Source organism: Anabrus simplex, chromosome 1 (assembly GCF_040414725.1).
Source record: "Anabrus simplex isolate iqAnaSimp1 chromosome 1, ASM4041472v1, whole genome shotgun sequence".
NCBI lineage: Eukaryota > Metazoa > Arthropoda > Insecta > Orthoptera > Tettigoniidae > Anabrus > Anabrus simplex.
In genome coordinates this window covers 1,099,679,231-1,099,694,516 of record NC_090265.1, presented here as the reverse complement: position 1 = coordinate 1,099,694,516, position 15,286 = coordinate 1,099,679,231, and the positions used below count along the sequence as shown (strand labels likewise).

General features: G+C 39.8%; 1 protein-coding gene across 1 annotated transcript in view; it reads left to right on the top strand.

Annotated features, from left to right (window-relative positions):
- The window catches only part of raskol (Ras GTPase-activating protein raskol), a 220,731-nt gene that overhangs the window by 192,259 nt on the left and 13,186 nt on the right, over positions 1-15,286 (top strand). The window contains exons 9-13 of the mRNA XM_067137493.2: positions 4,871-5,129; positions 7,421-7,569; positions 10,429-10,595; positions 12,382-12,689; positions 13,705-14,669. Coding sequence (XP_066993594.2) covers positions 4,871-5,129; positions 7,421-7,569; positions 10,429-10,595; positions 12,382-12,689; positions 13,705-14,669 — 1,848 coding nt within the window. The remainder of the gene's footprint in view (positions 1-4,870; positions 5,130-7,420; positions 7,570-10,428; positions 10,596-12,381; positions 12,690-13,704; positions 14,670-15,286) is intronic.

The following is a 15,286-nucleotide window of genomic DNA, read 5'->3' as shown; positions in this document are numbered from 1 at the left end:
TCAATTAATGGAAAGGAACAAACAAGTGATACAGTGGGATGTTGATTACCTGAACGTCAGTCATCTAATATTTGAAACCGTACTTTCTTTGTTAAAGTATTATTGTATTCCTTTTCAACAAAAAACAAAAAAAAAAAACCCGTCTTCTTGGAAATTCCCATAAGCATGTTCCTTTATTTCTGACTGTAAAACAGTTCCATTAAGTCTGGTTAGATACCGTTCGGCCAATATCAGGATCTGAAGATATTGATGAAGAAGATGCAAACAAGTGGTTGTAAAGTGATGCTACACCAGGTTTTCAAACTTTAAATGAAGGTATTATAAAATGGGCCCAGGAAACATCGTATGATATGAATAGTGAAATGTATGAAGATGGTGCTGACGGTGACAATAATGAAGGGCCAATGCATGTATTATCTGTGCACTTTTTAGCGATAGATTTACACCCTAGTGCTGAATTGGTCGACCTCGGCAATCTTCGAGATTCGTACTGGCAACCTTTGAAACACAAACTATGAATCGCTTATGCATCGCTGTGCGACATCTGGCGTACACTTTACATACTAGTACTATTGTTATTTACACAGCAAAGCTAAACTATAGAATTCACTCTAGGAATAAAATTCGCATCGAGAAATGTTATGTAATGTTATATAATGTGTGTGTTACACAGTTGTGGGCTTAAGATAACAAAGGTTTAGAAAATTCATATCGATCGATCATATTATCGATTCAATTCAGATTTCATTTCCATTCAGTTGGCAGTGCTAACGGAACCGGGAGAGCTCCCTCCTTACTCCTCAAACTCATACACAATCTATCGCTAAAACGTGCGCAGATAATAGAAGTGTTTGCTGCCTTATGTCAGTGAAGTTACAAGGGAGACAACCTGAATTCTCCTCTACTCTTCGTTTACTGCTGTTGCTGCTAAAGGAAATTTGAGATCTTGCCTGTAAAAATGGCATTCAAGGAATGGAAAATAAGCAATTACTTCCCACAATATGATTCAATTCTGTTAAGTATTTTATTTGGTATGTAAGGTACTACATTGTAACATCATCTTAGAGAAAGCTTTAAATTTTGTACACTCTGTGGCTTCTAGGTTCTAGTTGAATATCCAAACTATATCTAGTCCCAAGTAGTCTGGATAATCAATGGTCTGCAGTAAATCAAGTTAAATATGGATAGAAACATGAAAGGGAACTCATAATATGATAAATAAACTGTATTTTCTTGTATAATTAACGCCCTTGCATAATTTATGCATCCCAATATTTTTGGGTCCAAGGTGGAGAAAAAGAAATGTTCACGTATTTGACGCACCCACTTCTTCGAACATCCATCACACAGCTCCGGATATATTTTGAAATAAAGATGTCAACTACTAAGGTAGCCGACTTCGTATTGTGAAATCGGGCATTCCAAATACCGGGCAATGTGCTGTTATCAGCCAGTAGGAAATATCACTGCTCTAGTTCAGTGAGAGAATCAGCACAGAAGTGGCTAGTGATGCTCTATTCCAGTCTGGTACAAACATATTTTATGAGTGTTTCGGGTATGGGGCATGCGTTTTCTGTGGTCTCAAAATTGTTAGTCCACAGTGAGCAAGTATTTGAGTAATACTGCATCATATAAACTCGCGGTGATAAGTTCCGCTGAAATATACGGGAATAGAGCAGTGGGCCCGCAAGTGTTCAGTGTCCGAATGCAACGTGCGCTACTGTGGTAACAGAGAAGTGCACTTCAAGCGACCAACAAGTCTCGCAAAGCATTTCGCGGACCAAAAAGCGGCAAGTTTCCGAAAGTAGGGGAGGATCTGCTTAAATATATGATTTTCTTACGTAACGTTGGATATGCCGTTTCTCACAAAATGCTGTATTGTAAAGGATGAGAAATAGCTGCTGCAGATTGAATCAGTGTATCAGATTTGAAGGTTAGCCAACTCTTGATGATTCATTTTATGAAGAGAAATGGACTTCCTCTTTGACAAAGAACGACATTATGCCACAAAATGCCGAATGATTTCAACCAAAAAGGAATTGATTTTTATCGCTTTGTGATTGAGAAGCGTAAAGTGAAGAAATATTTGCTCTCCCAAATGTAGGAACCACAGATCAGACGTGAATCAGTTTCCGTATGCCACCACTGCCGTCTCGATCCTCCCATACTGCCTGCTCTGTGCAAGACTTTTTGTGAATAGGCTGTGACAAAAATTCTCTGCTAGATGGTAGGCATAGACGCACAAAGTTTTTAACTCATTATTATGATGATAGCCTACAAAACACTATGCAGTGTAGTCATATGTTCACTGAAGCTCGTAAATGACATCAGTATCAGTAATATTACATGTATGAAGTTGTAGTTGGCCTCTTCATGTCACAATTTAAAGATTTTCCTGGATGAAGGCTTGGAGTGACACACCGGGTGGCTAAGTTCTTGTGTTCTTGCCAACGCAGTATCAGTTAATAGAGGTCTTACGAACTCAGTTAAGATAATATCACTAACATTTTGCTGATGTTTTTTGACCTCACTCTGTAACAGAGCATATTCTGAAAGGGAAGAATTAGCAAGTTGTCGTACTGCACTCATAAGTTTGAAGGACTTTAGACAGTTTGGCACAGTAGTTTCAACAAACTCCTGTGGATGCTTCATCAGAGCAACAAAACAAGGTTTGAGGTATCGAAGTCCTCCTCTGTCCTGATGCATAATCAGTTCCATTTATTGGTGTTGAAGATCTAGACAGGGAGATGTTGCTGACGCAAATGTCACACTCCCTCCTCTCTTCAACAACACGGACCAAGCACCCGCAAATTAGAATTAGAATTTATTTCTAGATTGATTGGGACATTATCATTTGGATATTTGAGGTTATCTAAAATGTCTAAACATGAAGACGTTTGTTTTGTGATTGACCTTCACAATTCTTATTACAAGGAACCTACTATCCTCCACGGCTTTAATGACCTTCTGAAATAAGGTGTAGTCCGGCTCCATGGCTAAATGGTTAGCGTGCTGGCCTTTGGTCACAGGGGTCCCAGGTTCAATTCCTAACAGAGTCGGGAATTTTAACTGTAATTGGTTAATCCCGCTGGCACGGGGCTGGGTGTATGTGTCGTCTTCACCTTCATTTCATCCTCACCACGACGCGCAGGTTGCCTACGGGAGTCGAGTCAAAAGACGTGCATCTGGCGAGCCAAACTTGTCCTCAGACACTCCCGGCACTAAAAGCCATGTGCCATTTCATAAGGTGTAAAGACTACAGATGCGAGAGTAATCAGAGGATATCAAACTACTTTCTTTATTAGGACCGTGCCTAGATATAGCCGACAGCCACTTTGCTCTTAATTCCCTTCTATACGGTATTTTATGGAATCGTATCTCTTCTGGCTGCGAACCACCTTGCCAAGATTTGCAAAATGGTACACAACAGTTGAATATTTCCGGGGGGGGGGGGAGATCTGAAGTTTCATTTCTACAAAAATTATAACTTGCACAAACGGAAGAAAACAAGTAGGTCCTACACTTTAAAAGAACTTTTAAAATATCGATAAGCATAACATGATTAAGTCATTTCACACTTCTATACAAAATATCACTTGTACAAACGGAAGTGAACAGGCACATTTACTCATTGTACGAAATAACTCAGCTTTTCATACACATACATGCATCAATAGCACTGCACCAGCCACACTGACCACGAAGATTGTGCGTCTATGACTGCAGTCTTACGGCGACTTGAAGAGATATTGGTATTCATACCTTCCTGTGTTAAACTAGTGGCATAGAGCAGGTGGTATAAGAGGATCCAGATGGTGGTGATGCCACAAAGTCGAACAATCGATAAGAAGGGGACATCGAGTGTTATTGTATGCGCTACCGGAAGTGAAAAAGAACGATGTACTGCAGTGCTTGCTGTAACAGGTGACGGCAGAAAGCTTGCACCTTATGTTGTTATAAAACGAAAGCCAGTGCCTAAAGTAAAATTTTCGCGAGGGATCCATGTTTGTATCCAAGAAGAAGGGTGGATGGACACATCACTCGTACAAGATTGGATATGAACGGTTTGGACAGTTTTTTGTTTTAGCCGGTATGTCATTATTGTGTACTTACACAAATAGTACTTTTATTAGTACATGTTTATTTCACTTCAGGTCATATTGTCAGCTCGTAATGGGAAGAATATTTTCCAGTGTCGGTACTTCCAAACCCACTATTTGACTTTTCAGAAAAAATCTCACGCCAGAATTTTACGCCAAATGACAATTAACTGCAAATGAGTTGAACCAGTTGTGTGTATATTATATTTGATGTATCTGTTAAATGTAAATGAATTGTAAATAATTTTTTAAATATATGAATTCCTCGAATAATTTATGCATCCAAAGTTTTCGCCTGTACTTTTCGTAAAAAGAAAGAGCGTTAATTATACGAGAAAATACGGTAGTGACAGGCCAGCATCAGAAAATGGAGCAGTAGGAAAGGAGACTAGCACAAATATGAAGAGACAAAAGGCCACAGACATATCCACATCTATATATACCTCCATCTTCATATCTCCTTGTCAGTCAAAATTTTTCTGCATCCATTTCTTCTCAGTCCCTAAGGACCTAGTCTCTGTTTTTCACTTTCGTCAGGAGGGTGGGCTTCGTCACATTAAGAGGCCTTCTTGACAGGAGTATAGGATAAGAAAAAAGCTGAATATATGTAGGGAAATGGAAGAAATAAAAGGATAAAAATGAATACCAAAGGTAAGAGACTAGGAATATAGGACGAACACAAAAGCAGAAATGTGTCAAGTTGTGTGCACTTGGTGGAAGAAAGTAACATTGGTATATTGACGTAATGAGACTGTGTGTTCTTCTTACAGATGATGAACGTCTCACTTTCCGAGGTAACTCTCTAGCTACCAAAGCAATGGAAGCCTACCTGAAATTGACAGGTGACCGTTATCTTCAGGAGACCCTTGGAGAAGTTGTTACTGCAGTCTTAGATAGTGGACATGATTGTGAAGTGGACCCATTGAAAGTAGCGAGTGTAGCTGCCTTGCCACGTCAGCAGCACAACCTACGAGCTGCTGTGGAGATGGTGTGGTCTCGCATTCTCAGCTCGCATTCCTCCTTTCCAGTGTAAGTATTTACTGTTAAGAATGTTCAGTGTAGCAGAGCAGCAAAATCCTAAAGTTGGTGAACTCACGATCTAATTCAGGTGGGGTACCTAATTAAACAGTAGTCAGAACATAAGTTGGATATAAATCAAAGATAATGGTGATTGCCTAAGAAATTGACAAGAAAGTAAAATAAATACTGTAACTCAAAAATGATAAGATAGTATTGGCATTTGCCTGGAAAAATTCATTAAAACTCATTCATAGATCTGGTTTACTCTGTATCTGGTTGGGTATAATGATATGTCAAAATTGACACACTAACAACTTAAATAACGTCGCATTAAACTGTTTGCATATAGACCTAGTAGCTGAGGCCATATGATTACAGTTATTGTTTGTTGTTCACTAATCAGCTAGCTAGTGACCGTGATAATTTTCATGATATATTCTGGCGTTTATTTAATTTTTGTTTGATCCATTAGGTTGTTGTTATCATCATCATCATCATCATCATCATCATTGACAAATCTAGTCACACACAGAACAATAGGAACATGAGAAGAAATACACAACTGGAAATAGTCAACCAGAAAGTGTGGGATAGAGGGAGCAACAGAAAGAGAAACATGAAAACGCAAAAGAACAAAAGAAGTCTCCCCATCTTCATATCAGTCTTCAAATAAATGGGGTCTCTTCTCATTAATCCTGGTTCTTTTACATCCATTTCCTTTGAGCCCCTGGTGAGCTTGTTTGTGTTCCTCAGCTTCATGAGGAGGGTAGACATAAAGATGCATTGAGGGACCGTTGTGACAGATTGTGATGTGGTAAATGTAGGATAAGAAGAGTCACATAAAGACTAGAAAAGAAAAGAGACCAGAAAAGATAAAAGTATATATTGCTGAGATTAGGAATATAGAACAAAGACAGAAGTAGGAAAGTATCCTAATGTATACTGGAAAGGAACAAAGATAGAACAAAGAAATATTATATATAAGAAGATATACACTACGATATTACATCTTAACTTGGAACTTAATCGTGTGTCGATTGACTGGAAAGCTTCAGAAATCTTACCTTGCAAAGGAGGAAAAGTAAATCTTAATTAAACTTTAAAAATATCAGGCTTATCAGTTGATTTTCTCTTTTCATGCTAAGATGTATACTACGAGGGGCATACTATATTGTTTCACACTTTATTTTTTGTACGTCCGGTTATGGTTCACATTTCACTTTTAAAGGTGGTGATGTGTAACTAATGTCATGCTCCACCATTTGGTAGCAGCACACGGATAGGGGCCAACGAATGCACTCTCCATAGCCATTTCATAACAATACTGTCAGCATAGGAGCAGACAGCATGGAAAGCAACCATCAGGGACTGCGCTATATGACTTGGTTCCTATGGAAAGAAGGAGTGACCACTGCAGAAATCCATCGGCGCTTGGTTGCAGTCTGTGGAGAACATGTGCCGTTACGGAAAACAGTTACAACTGGGTGGAAGGTTGGAAAACAGGGTGCTCATCAGTGGACAAGGGAACCAGTTCTGGAAGGATTGTGATAGTGTCAACACCAGCCAACATTGCCCGGGTCGAATAGGCCATCCAAGGAAACAAATGCATCACATTTACGGAAATGGAAGCAGCCACAGGAATGAGCCGAAACACCCTGCAGCGGATCGTGCACGGCTACATACAGTTGGGGAAGGTGTCATCCTCATGGGTGCCTAGACTCTTGTCTGCAGACGAAAAGCAGAGGCGTGTGGACGTGTGAGAACTTTTGCAACGCCATGATCAAGATCCAGCCGACTTCATGGCTAGGCTTGCGACTGGTGATGAGACATGGCTCCAATTCCATGAGCCATGAACAAAACAACAAATGCAATTTATGGTGCTGCTATACCCTCCATACCCTCCCGACTTGGCACCAAGTGATTATCACCCTTTCAGGAGCATGAAGAAACGTCTGCGTGGTCGCTGTTTTGCGATTTTGCAGAACTCGACACAGCTGTCAAGGCATGGGTATGCAGCACTCCGAAAGAATGGTTTCCGGAAGGTCTGGAGAGAATGACACATCAATGGCAAAAGTGTATACAGTTACAAGGAGATTATGTTGAGAAGGTGCACATAACAACTGATGTGTAATGTACTTCATTTGGGTAGAAAAAAATAAAGTGTAAAACAATATAGTATGCCCTTCGTATAATTAAAACTTAAATGGCTGTTTTGTACAGAGTGGTATCTTCAGCAATATTTTAGAAACAGTTGTCTGTCTTAGTGTGGTTTTGTATTAACCTTTGCCCTATTCTTTCAGAGAGCTGCGTGAATGTTTTCACACTTTCCGAGAAAGACTTGCTGCCATGGGCCGTGAAGACATCAGTGACAATCTCATTTCTGCATCTATATTTCTGCGGTTCCTCTGTCCAGCTATCCTCTCTCCTAGTCTCTTCAACATCACTCATGGTGAGTAGAAGGAGTTATGTATGGTTATTTGATCCCTGTTCTTTTAGAGGATTTGTTTCTGCTATGTGTTAAGTATTAGATTTGTACAAGCCCCTCTGGACGTAGTGCAGAGCCCTTTTTGATTTGTTTCCTTAGCTTGTTCCCCGTTATGGATGATAAATTGTCGTCGAGCAGAAAATGCCCTCCAAATGTTATGGACGTAGAGTTATTGTGAATTATTTTGATCAACCATGCATTGCATTTTACTGAATATTTTGGAAAATATATTCTTGAAATGCTAATAAAATATATTATTGTATCTTACCTTTACATGCTGAGGTGTGGTATGCCTCAAAACAGGAGCTGAAGCACAAGGGCACATTTCTGCAGATAGCACACAGTGTTCTCACATCTTTCCTAACACCTATTTTCTGATACAACACAAATCGCCGATTAACATATTTTTTCTTGTCTGTGGATTAAATCTTGGAGGTAAATGTCTCTCTTTTAGCCCATCACCAGTGCTAAAATCAATCAACACTGCCATTGTCTAGTACATCTTCAACAAAATATGTCGTAATTTCCGCTCCACTAACACTCGCTAAATGTTGCAAACCGCTAGACTCACCTTGATTTGTTGAAGCCATAGTTACGAGTGATAGTAATAGTAGTAATAGTAATCCGACCTAAATATTTAAGGCATATTACTTTTCTAATATGAGCTATTTATAGGTCTATATGTTTATTTTTGTGATCTCAAGTGCAAACCCCCTGTGGGTGGGGGCGGTAGAATAACACGCACGGTATCCCCTGCCTGTCGTAAGAGGTGACTAAAAGGGGGCTCAGAACTTTGAAGCGTGGGTTGGAGATCACGGGGCCCTCAGCTGAGTCCTGGCATTTCTTCCGCTTACTTGTGCCAGGCTCCTAACTTTCATCTATCTTATCCGACCTCCCTTGGTCAACTTGTTCTTTTCTGACCCCGACGCTATTAGGTTTGCGAGGGCTAGGGAGTCTTTCATTTTCACGCCCTTCATGGCCCTTGTCTTCCTTTGGCCGATATCTTCATTTTTCGAAGTGTCGGACCCCTTCTTTTTTTTCTCTTTGATTAGTGTTATATAGAGGATGGTTGCCCAGTTGTACTTCCTCTTAAAACAATAATCACCGGGCGAGTTGGCCGTGCGCGTAGAGGCGCGTGGCTGTGAGCTTGCATCCGGGAGATAGTAGGTTCGAATCCCACTATCGGCAGCCCTGAAGATGGTTTTCCGTGGTTTCCCATTTTCACACCAGGCAAATGCTGGGGCTGTACCTTAATTAAGGCCACGGCCGCTTCCTTCCAACTCCTAGGCCTTTCCTATCCCATCGTCGCCATAAGACCTATCTGTGTCGGTGCGACGTAAAGCCCCTAGAAAAAAAAAAAAAAAAAAAAATCACCACCACCACCACCATCTCAAGTGCAATTTATAGGTTTGTATCTTTATTACAAGATAAGCAAATGTTTCAGGCAGCATTTGCTTGCACTTGTAATTCGTAGCAAGAGCTAGCCAGCATATCTAATTCAGAATAAGGAAATTATATTGCTGACATTAAACTCTATATGGGTTTCTTTCGTAAGGCAAGCAGAAATGTCTGGCCGTGTAGATTGTACTGTCCAAACACAAAGTTTTATTATGTTTTATAATGTTGGCATGTTAGCATTTTCTTGCAACTAATCTGAAAAACAAAAAGAAAGAAACTTCTGATATAAAACTATAGAAATAAGGTAATGTCTCAAATATTGGTGTAATATGCCTGCAACTTTCTAAGTATGTAAAGGAAAGATTCACAATCATTGTAGTTTTAGTTATAAAAATATCATACGAGGGAGGATCAAATATAAACAGGATTTTATTTTTTATTTAAAGTCATTTATTGAAAAACACAAGGCAATTACAATTTATTTTTCTACATAGTTTCCTGCTTTGGAAATGCATTTGCCCCAGCCTATGGGCAGCTTTTTGATGCCTTCATTGTAAAAAGAACAGGTTCCTGTCACCAGCCAGTTGCGCACAAAGTCTACCACACTCTTGTCGGCTTGAAATTGTTGCCCTCCTAGAGCTTCATTAAGCGGTCCGAACAAATGGAAATCGCAGGACAATAAGTCCGGGCTATAAGGAGGATGATCAAGTGTAGTCAGACCTCCAAACGTCTCAACTTCAGATTTTCGGTCAAAAGGCTCATCTGGAACACACTTTATGGAACTGGAGGTCATTTGTGATGATTGTTTGACAGCTCCCATAACTGATTCTGACTTGTTCTGCAATTTCTGATACTCTCGCTCGTCGATCGTCGTCAATAATGTCTTTAACCACGTGAATGTTTTTGTCTATAATGCTGGTCCGAGGACGGCGACCGTGTTGCTAATTTTTCACATGTTCTCGCCCTTCCTTGACAATGTTTGATCACCGAACTGTGCAGTCAATCTCCGGCAAATTTCCGCCGCTGTAACTCCTTCATGAGCAAGAAATTTTATAATTATGCGTTGCACAGTAGAGGGGTGCGCCTGTTGTTCCGACATCGTGAGTGTTACTGACGAAATGGCGAGAAATATCTAACAGCGCACTCTCCCCACTCCTAACGGCCCCGTCTAAGCATAGTAGAAGCGCGGCAACTGTTGATGTTCAGTAACAGAAATACTGTTTATATTTGATCAACCTTCGTAGAATTTACCGAAGATATGAATTATTTTCCAATTAAATACGCAAAGTGAATTCACAACACCTATTGGGCAACCAGCGGGGTTATCACATGGATTATGATGTTTATTTTTTCTACCTTTTTAAATAAGTTTAATCTGAGTCATGTTGTGTATAGTGTCGTCATACATGTGTGTTTGTACTTCAGAATATCCCAACGAGAAGGCAGCTCGTAACTTGACTTTGGTGGCCAAGACGCTGCAGACACTGGCCAACTTCACTCGTTTTCAGGGCAAGGAAAACTTCATGGAGTTCATGAATGACTTTCTGGAACGTGAGGCTCCTTCCATGAAGAATTTCCTGCAGCTTATCTCTGTAAGTAGAACAAGTACAGCATTAACATAAATCCTATCCCTCAGTATACCCTATATCTTGGCTACTATTGCTAGCTTGACTTCTCTTGTGGTGTTTTTTGTCTTGAGAACATAGCCTTTATTAACACGGGTCATGTGCTATAGTTTCATATCTGTCATATAGACTTCTAAAAATACTTTTAGTTCCATAGATAACCTGAATTGTATTGTACAGTACTGTTTGTGTACTACCTTTTTACTCTTAATCATCCAGGGTATGTACTTTTATGTGACATACATTGCAACAAGCTTAGGTATAGTCACCAGCTTTTGAAGCCACAATATTTAAATCTCCCCCCTTGTATCTCTCATCATTATGTATAGCAAACTCCCAAATCATCCGTGCTAATATGGACCTGAGGTAACAGGGATAATCGAAAAATGCACATAGCTTAACCTGAAATTCACACTTTTAATGCAACATATGAAATAAAAGAAGTTTAGTTCCTTCACGCTCACTTTTCTTTCAGGGAGCAATCGTCAAATTTTTTTCTGCTCCAATTTATCATTTACTTCTTATAATGGTCCTCATTTTCTGAGTGACAACAGGTCTAGATAATCAAACAAATTTTGTCCTGCACACTTCAACAACACATCAATACATTTCAATGCCTTGGTGTGAGCTAGTGATTTGATATTGTAATAACACTGATAGGTTACATGTTAAGAATTTCATGATTTTGGTCCGTATTGAACAATATATTACTTTGATGAAAAGAAGAATATTCCTTGAGGATCTACCTATTCAGTACAACATATAATCTCACTCGATTACACATACATTTTAAAATATCATGTCCTGCAATTTGATACCATGAATGTTCGTGTACTGACAAACTCCTGTGAAGAGTTTTTCATATATCTTTGTATGACAAATATTGACATTAAGCATAGATATCAAGGATAATTTAATAAAAAAAACCACCTATTCAATACTTTCCACATTTAATGTGGTTATTATCTACATGATTTTATGTAGACTTATTTAGGTCAGGTACATGGTTCACCCATTATTTTGGGCATCTTCAGCCTGTATACAACCTTTAGGTCAAGGTTTGGGACCTTTTTAACCAATATAATCATACCAATATATACAAACATTAATGAACTCTTAAGACAGGTAACATAAGTTAATACAGTTAAGTTTTTTGGTCCTAATCTATCTAATTTGAAAAATGTCCAAAACTAAAATGGATTGGTAAAGAGGATTACATACCGGGGTTTATGTGACCCCTATATCATATCATGTTCTTGACGTACCGTGTTTGTTGACAGGATGTGTCGTCAACAACAAGTGGAGATTTGAACTGATTGTTGATTGTGGGTTGGTCAAGATTGAAAATATAAATTTATATTAAATGTGTTTTAACTTGGCAGTTCTATTCTGGTTAACTTAAAATGTTCAAAAATAAAATGAAATGGATCTTCTTTTTTATCATAAGTCTTGAGAAAGGATGATATTAAAACTGGGGCTTATTTGACCCACGATTTTCATTTTCATGTTCTTGATGTAACTAATATTTAAATGTGTTGTCATGCACAAGTGGAGATTTAAAAAACCGATTGTTATAGGTAGACTGGTCAAGAACGTAAAAACGTAAGAACTTGTAAAATATTGACATGATACTTAAATTCTGCTTGTGTTTCTTCAGTACTAGCACTTCCTTTTTATTTGTTAAAGTTCACTGTTTTATGACTGTTGTTTGAAGAACTATAAAGTGATAAGTTTCTCCCTCTATTTATAACAGAGTCGTGTACCTAAAGATGTCCCCTCACCCCACTGCCTTGAGTTTGATGGCTACATTGACCTGGGCAAGCAGTTGAGTATTTTGGCTGCTCTTCTTCACGAGTGTGTGGCCAAAGTAGCTCCAGGAGCTGGTCATGGAGAAGTGGAGAGGCTGCAGCGAGCTCTAGATCGTGTTCGCTTAGCTCTGAGTCAGCCCATTGGACTTCTGAGACAGCACAGTTCCCCTCCAATGTCTAGCCCCACTCCTGATGGAGGCATCAGACTTTCAGAGCCTCATGGGTACCAGTCACTGCATCGCAATATCTTCAGGTGAATATTTTTATTAAAATATGTTAAGCTGGGTTGGTTTTGTTATGTTTCTACAGCAACAACTTTGCAACAATTTTCTTTACTGTGATAAAATTCATTTTCATAAACAATAAAATACCTCAGTTTGTTCCTTTTTAAAAAAATACATCTCTAATATATTGAGATAGTTTCATTAGGCAACATTTTCTCAGGCAAATCCACTTGGACCTCTCATGGTTAACTGCTCAGTGATGACGAAGGACCTTTAGTTCCTTAGTTGTGCCAGGCTTCTTTCTGTCCATCATTGCTCTTGTCCATCCTATTTACTAATCAGAAGTGTCTTGAGATCTATAGCACCCTTTCAGCTTTCATAATTGTTCACGTTTTGATCCTAGTAGTCTCATCACCTGGGCCACCTGAGCTGCTTAAATGTAAGAAACTCATGTCAGGAGATTTAGCACATGTTAAAAGAACTCCTTTATAGGGTAAAATTTTGGTACTTCAGAAAAATTATATTTTAGGTGAAAAGTTACAAAACTCGTTATTTTTAAATTCATCATCCTCATCTGAGGGCCTATCTACTCTTTCTTCAGGAGTAATGATCTAGGTGTTAAGCCTTTATAAATCAAGCTTTGATCTATCTTGAAGTAATATATGACGATACCTTCCTGGTCTAGTTAGGATGAAGTGTAACATACGATAGTAGACAACCACCATGATAGAGCTGTGTGCTGTGTTTACCATAATGGGGTAGTATACCAAACAGTGTGTCCATAATATTTCAGGTATTAACCTCATGCAGGTTAAAAATTTATGCTGGTTTAGGCCTGTCTGACTGGTGTCATTTGATGAGTGATGGCCTCTTTCCGGGATGTTAGGCTGTGTTTATATTGTAAATATGTTGATGTGGCTTAATATCCTAGAAGAACATAGTCATTTACAAAAGGTTTTTCACTTCATGACAGAAACTTTACCTCCTAAGTACTAGTTTTAAGTATCTTTTTTCAAACAGTATTGCTTTTCTTTTTCCTTGTAGGTTCAATGACCCAACAGTGTGTAATGGTTTGGTGCCTACCATGGGAATGGGTCATGGACCAGGAATGGTTCATGCAAGTCCTGGTAGTGATATTATGAGCAGTTCTGTTCACCTGGGCAATGGATCTGCCAGGTCTCCCATGGTACCGCGTGCGTCTACACTGCCTCGCAATGCCTTCCTTCCCAAGTTGAGTATGACTGCAGCCCATACAGTGGTGGACGACTACCATGATGGATCTGGAGGATATGTTCACCAGTGTGGGATTCACTGCCAGTCAGGTGGTCCTCAACAGCGAGGAGTCCGCTCCAACTCCATTGCCAATGGACTGAACGGCAACCATGCCTCTGCCAATGGAAATGTTAATGGAAATGGAAACCTTGATGAACTTTCAGATGTACTGCGATATGTCGATGATGAGAATCTCTCAGAACCCAATACAAACAAAGGAAGTCAGATCTCAATATCTCAGCTGTCAAATGTGGCATCGTCTGGTTACCAAAGTTTTGCATACAGTCAGAGCTCAAGCCCTGTTGATTTAACTATAGCTAACAATAACAACAATAACACCAATGCTAATAACAACAATAATAATAACAATGGACCTGTTCTTGTCAATACATCTACACCAAGCAATAATAATAATGTAACTGTTCCCAACTCGGCACCACTAGCATTCACAAACCCGGTGTATCATATGGAGTTAAACCATCGGCATCTTCGACGAAGACACTCGTGTAGTTCATCCTCAGAAGAGAATGGAGTTGGAGGGGAGAGAACAGGGGGAGTGGATCTGTCACCATCGCCGTCCACTCCGACGCCACCATCTACACGCCGCTTCTCTCCTGGTTTACGAGCCCCTAGGACCAATCCACAGTGTGCACTTCGGACAGGAAACAACTGGCGAGCAGCCAATGGACAAGTGGCCCTGCTCCAGCCGCATCATCGTACCTACAGCAGTAATGTTGGTAAGTCTGTGATACAGTCTTTTGGCAAATAGGAACAGAGTTCTCTAGTTTCTACCTTTTGGATTTTTTTTGCTTTTTTTTTTGCAATGAAGGAAAGCTTTCATTTTGCAGACTTGGAAAATTAATTCAGGTTCACTGTGAATGAAAAATGTTGGGATGTTTATATAAAGGGTAGAATCTTTTTTTCAACATACAATGCATTTGTGTCCGCCTCTGTGGTGTAGTAGTTAGCATGATTAGCTGCCATTCCCGGAGGCCTAGGTTTGATTCCCGGCTCTGTCATGAAATTTGAAAAGTGGTATGAGGGCTGGAACGGGGTTCACTCAGCCTCGGGAGGTCAACTGAGTGGAGGTGGGTTCAATTCCCCGCTCAACCATCCTGGAGGTGGTTTTCCGTGGTTTCCCACTTCTCCTCCAGGCAAATGCCGGAATGGTACCTACCTTAAGGCCACGACTGCTTCCTTCCTTCTTCCTTATCTATCCCTGTCAATCATCCCATCTCATGAGAAAGCTGTTCAGCATAGTATGTAAGGCCGCCTCGGCGAGGTACTAGTCCTCCTCCCCACTTGTGTCCCGCCGATCCAAAGTCTCACGCTCCAGGCACTGCCTTTGAGGTGG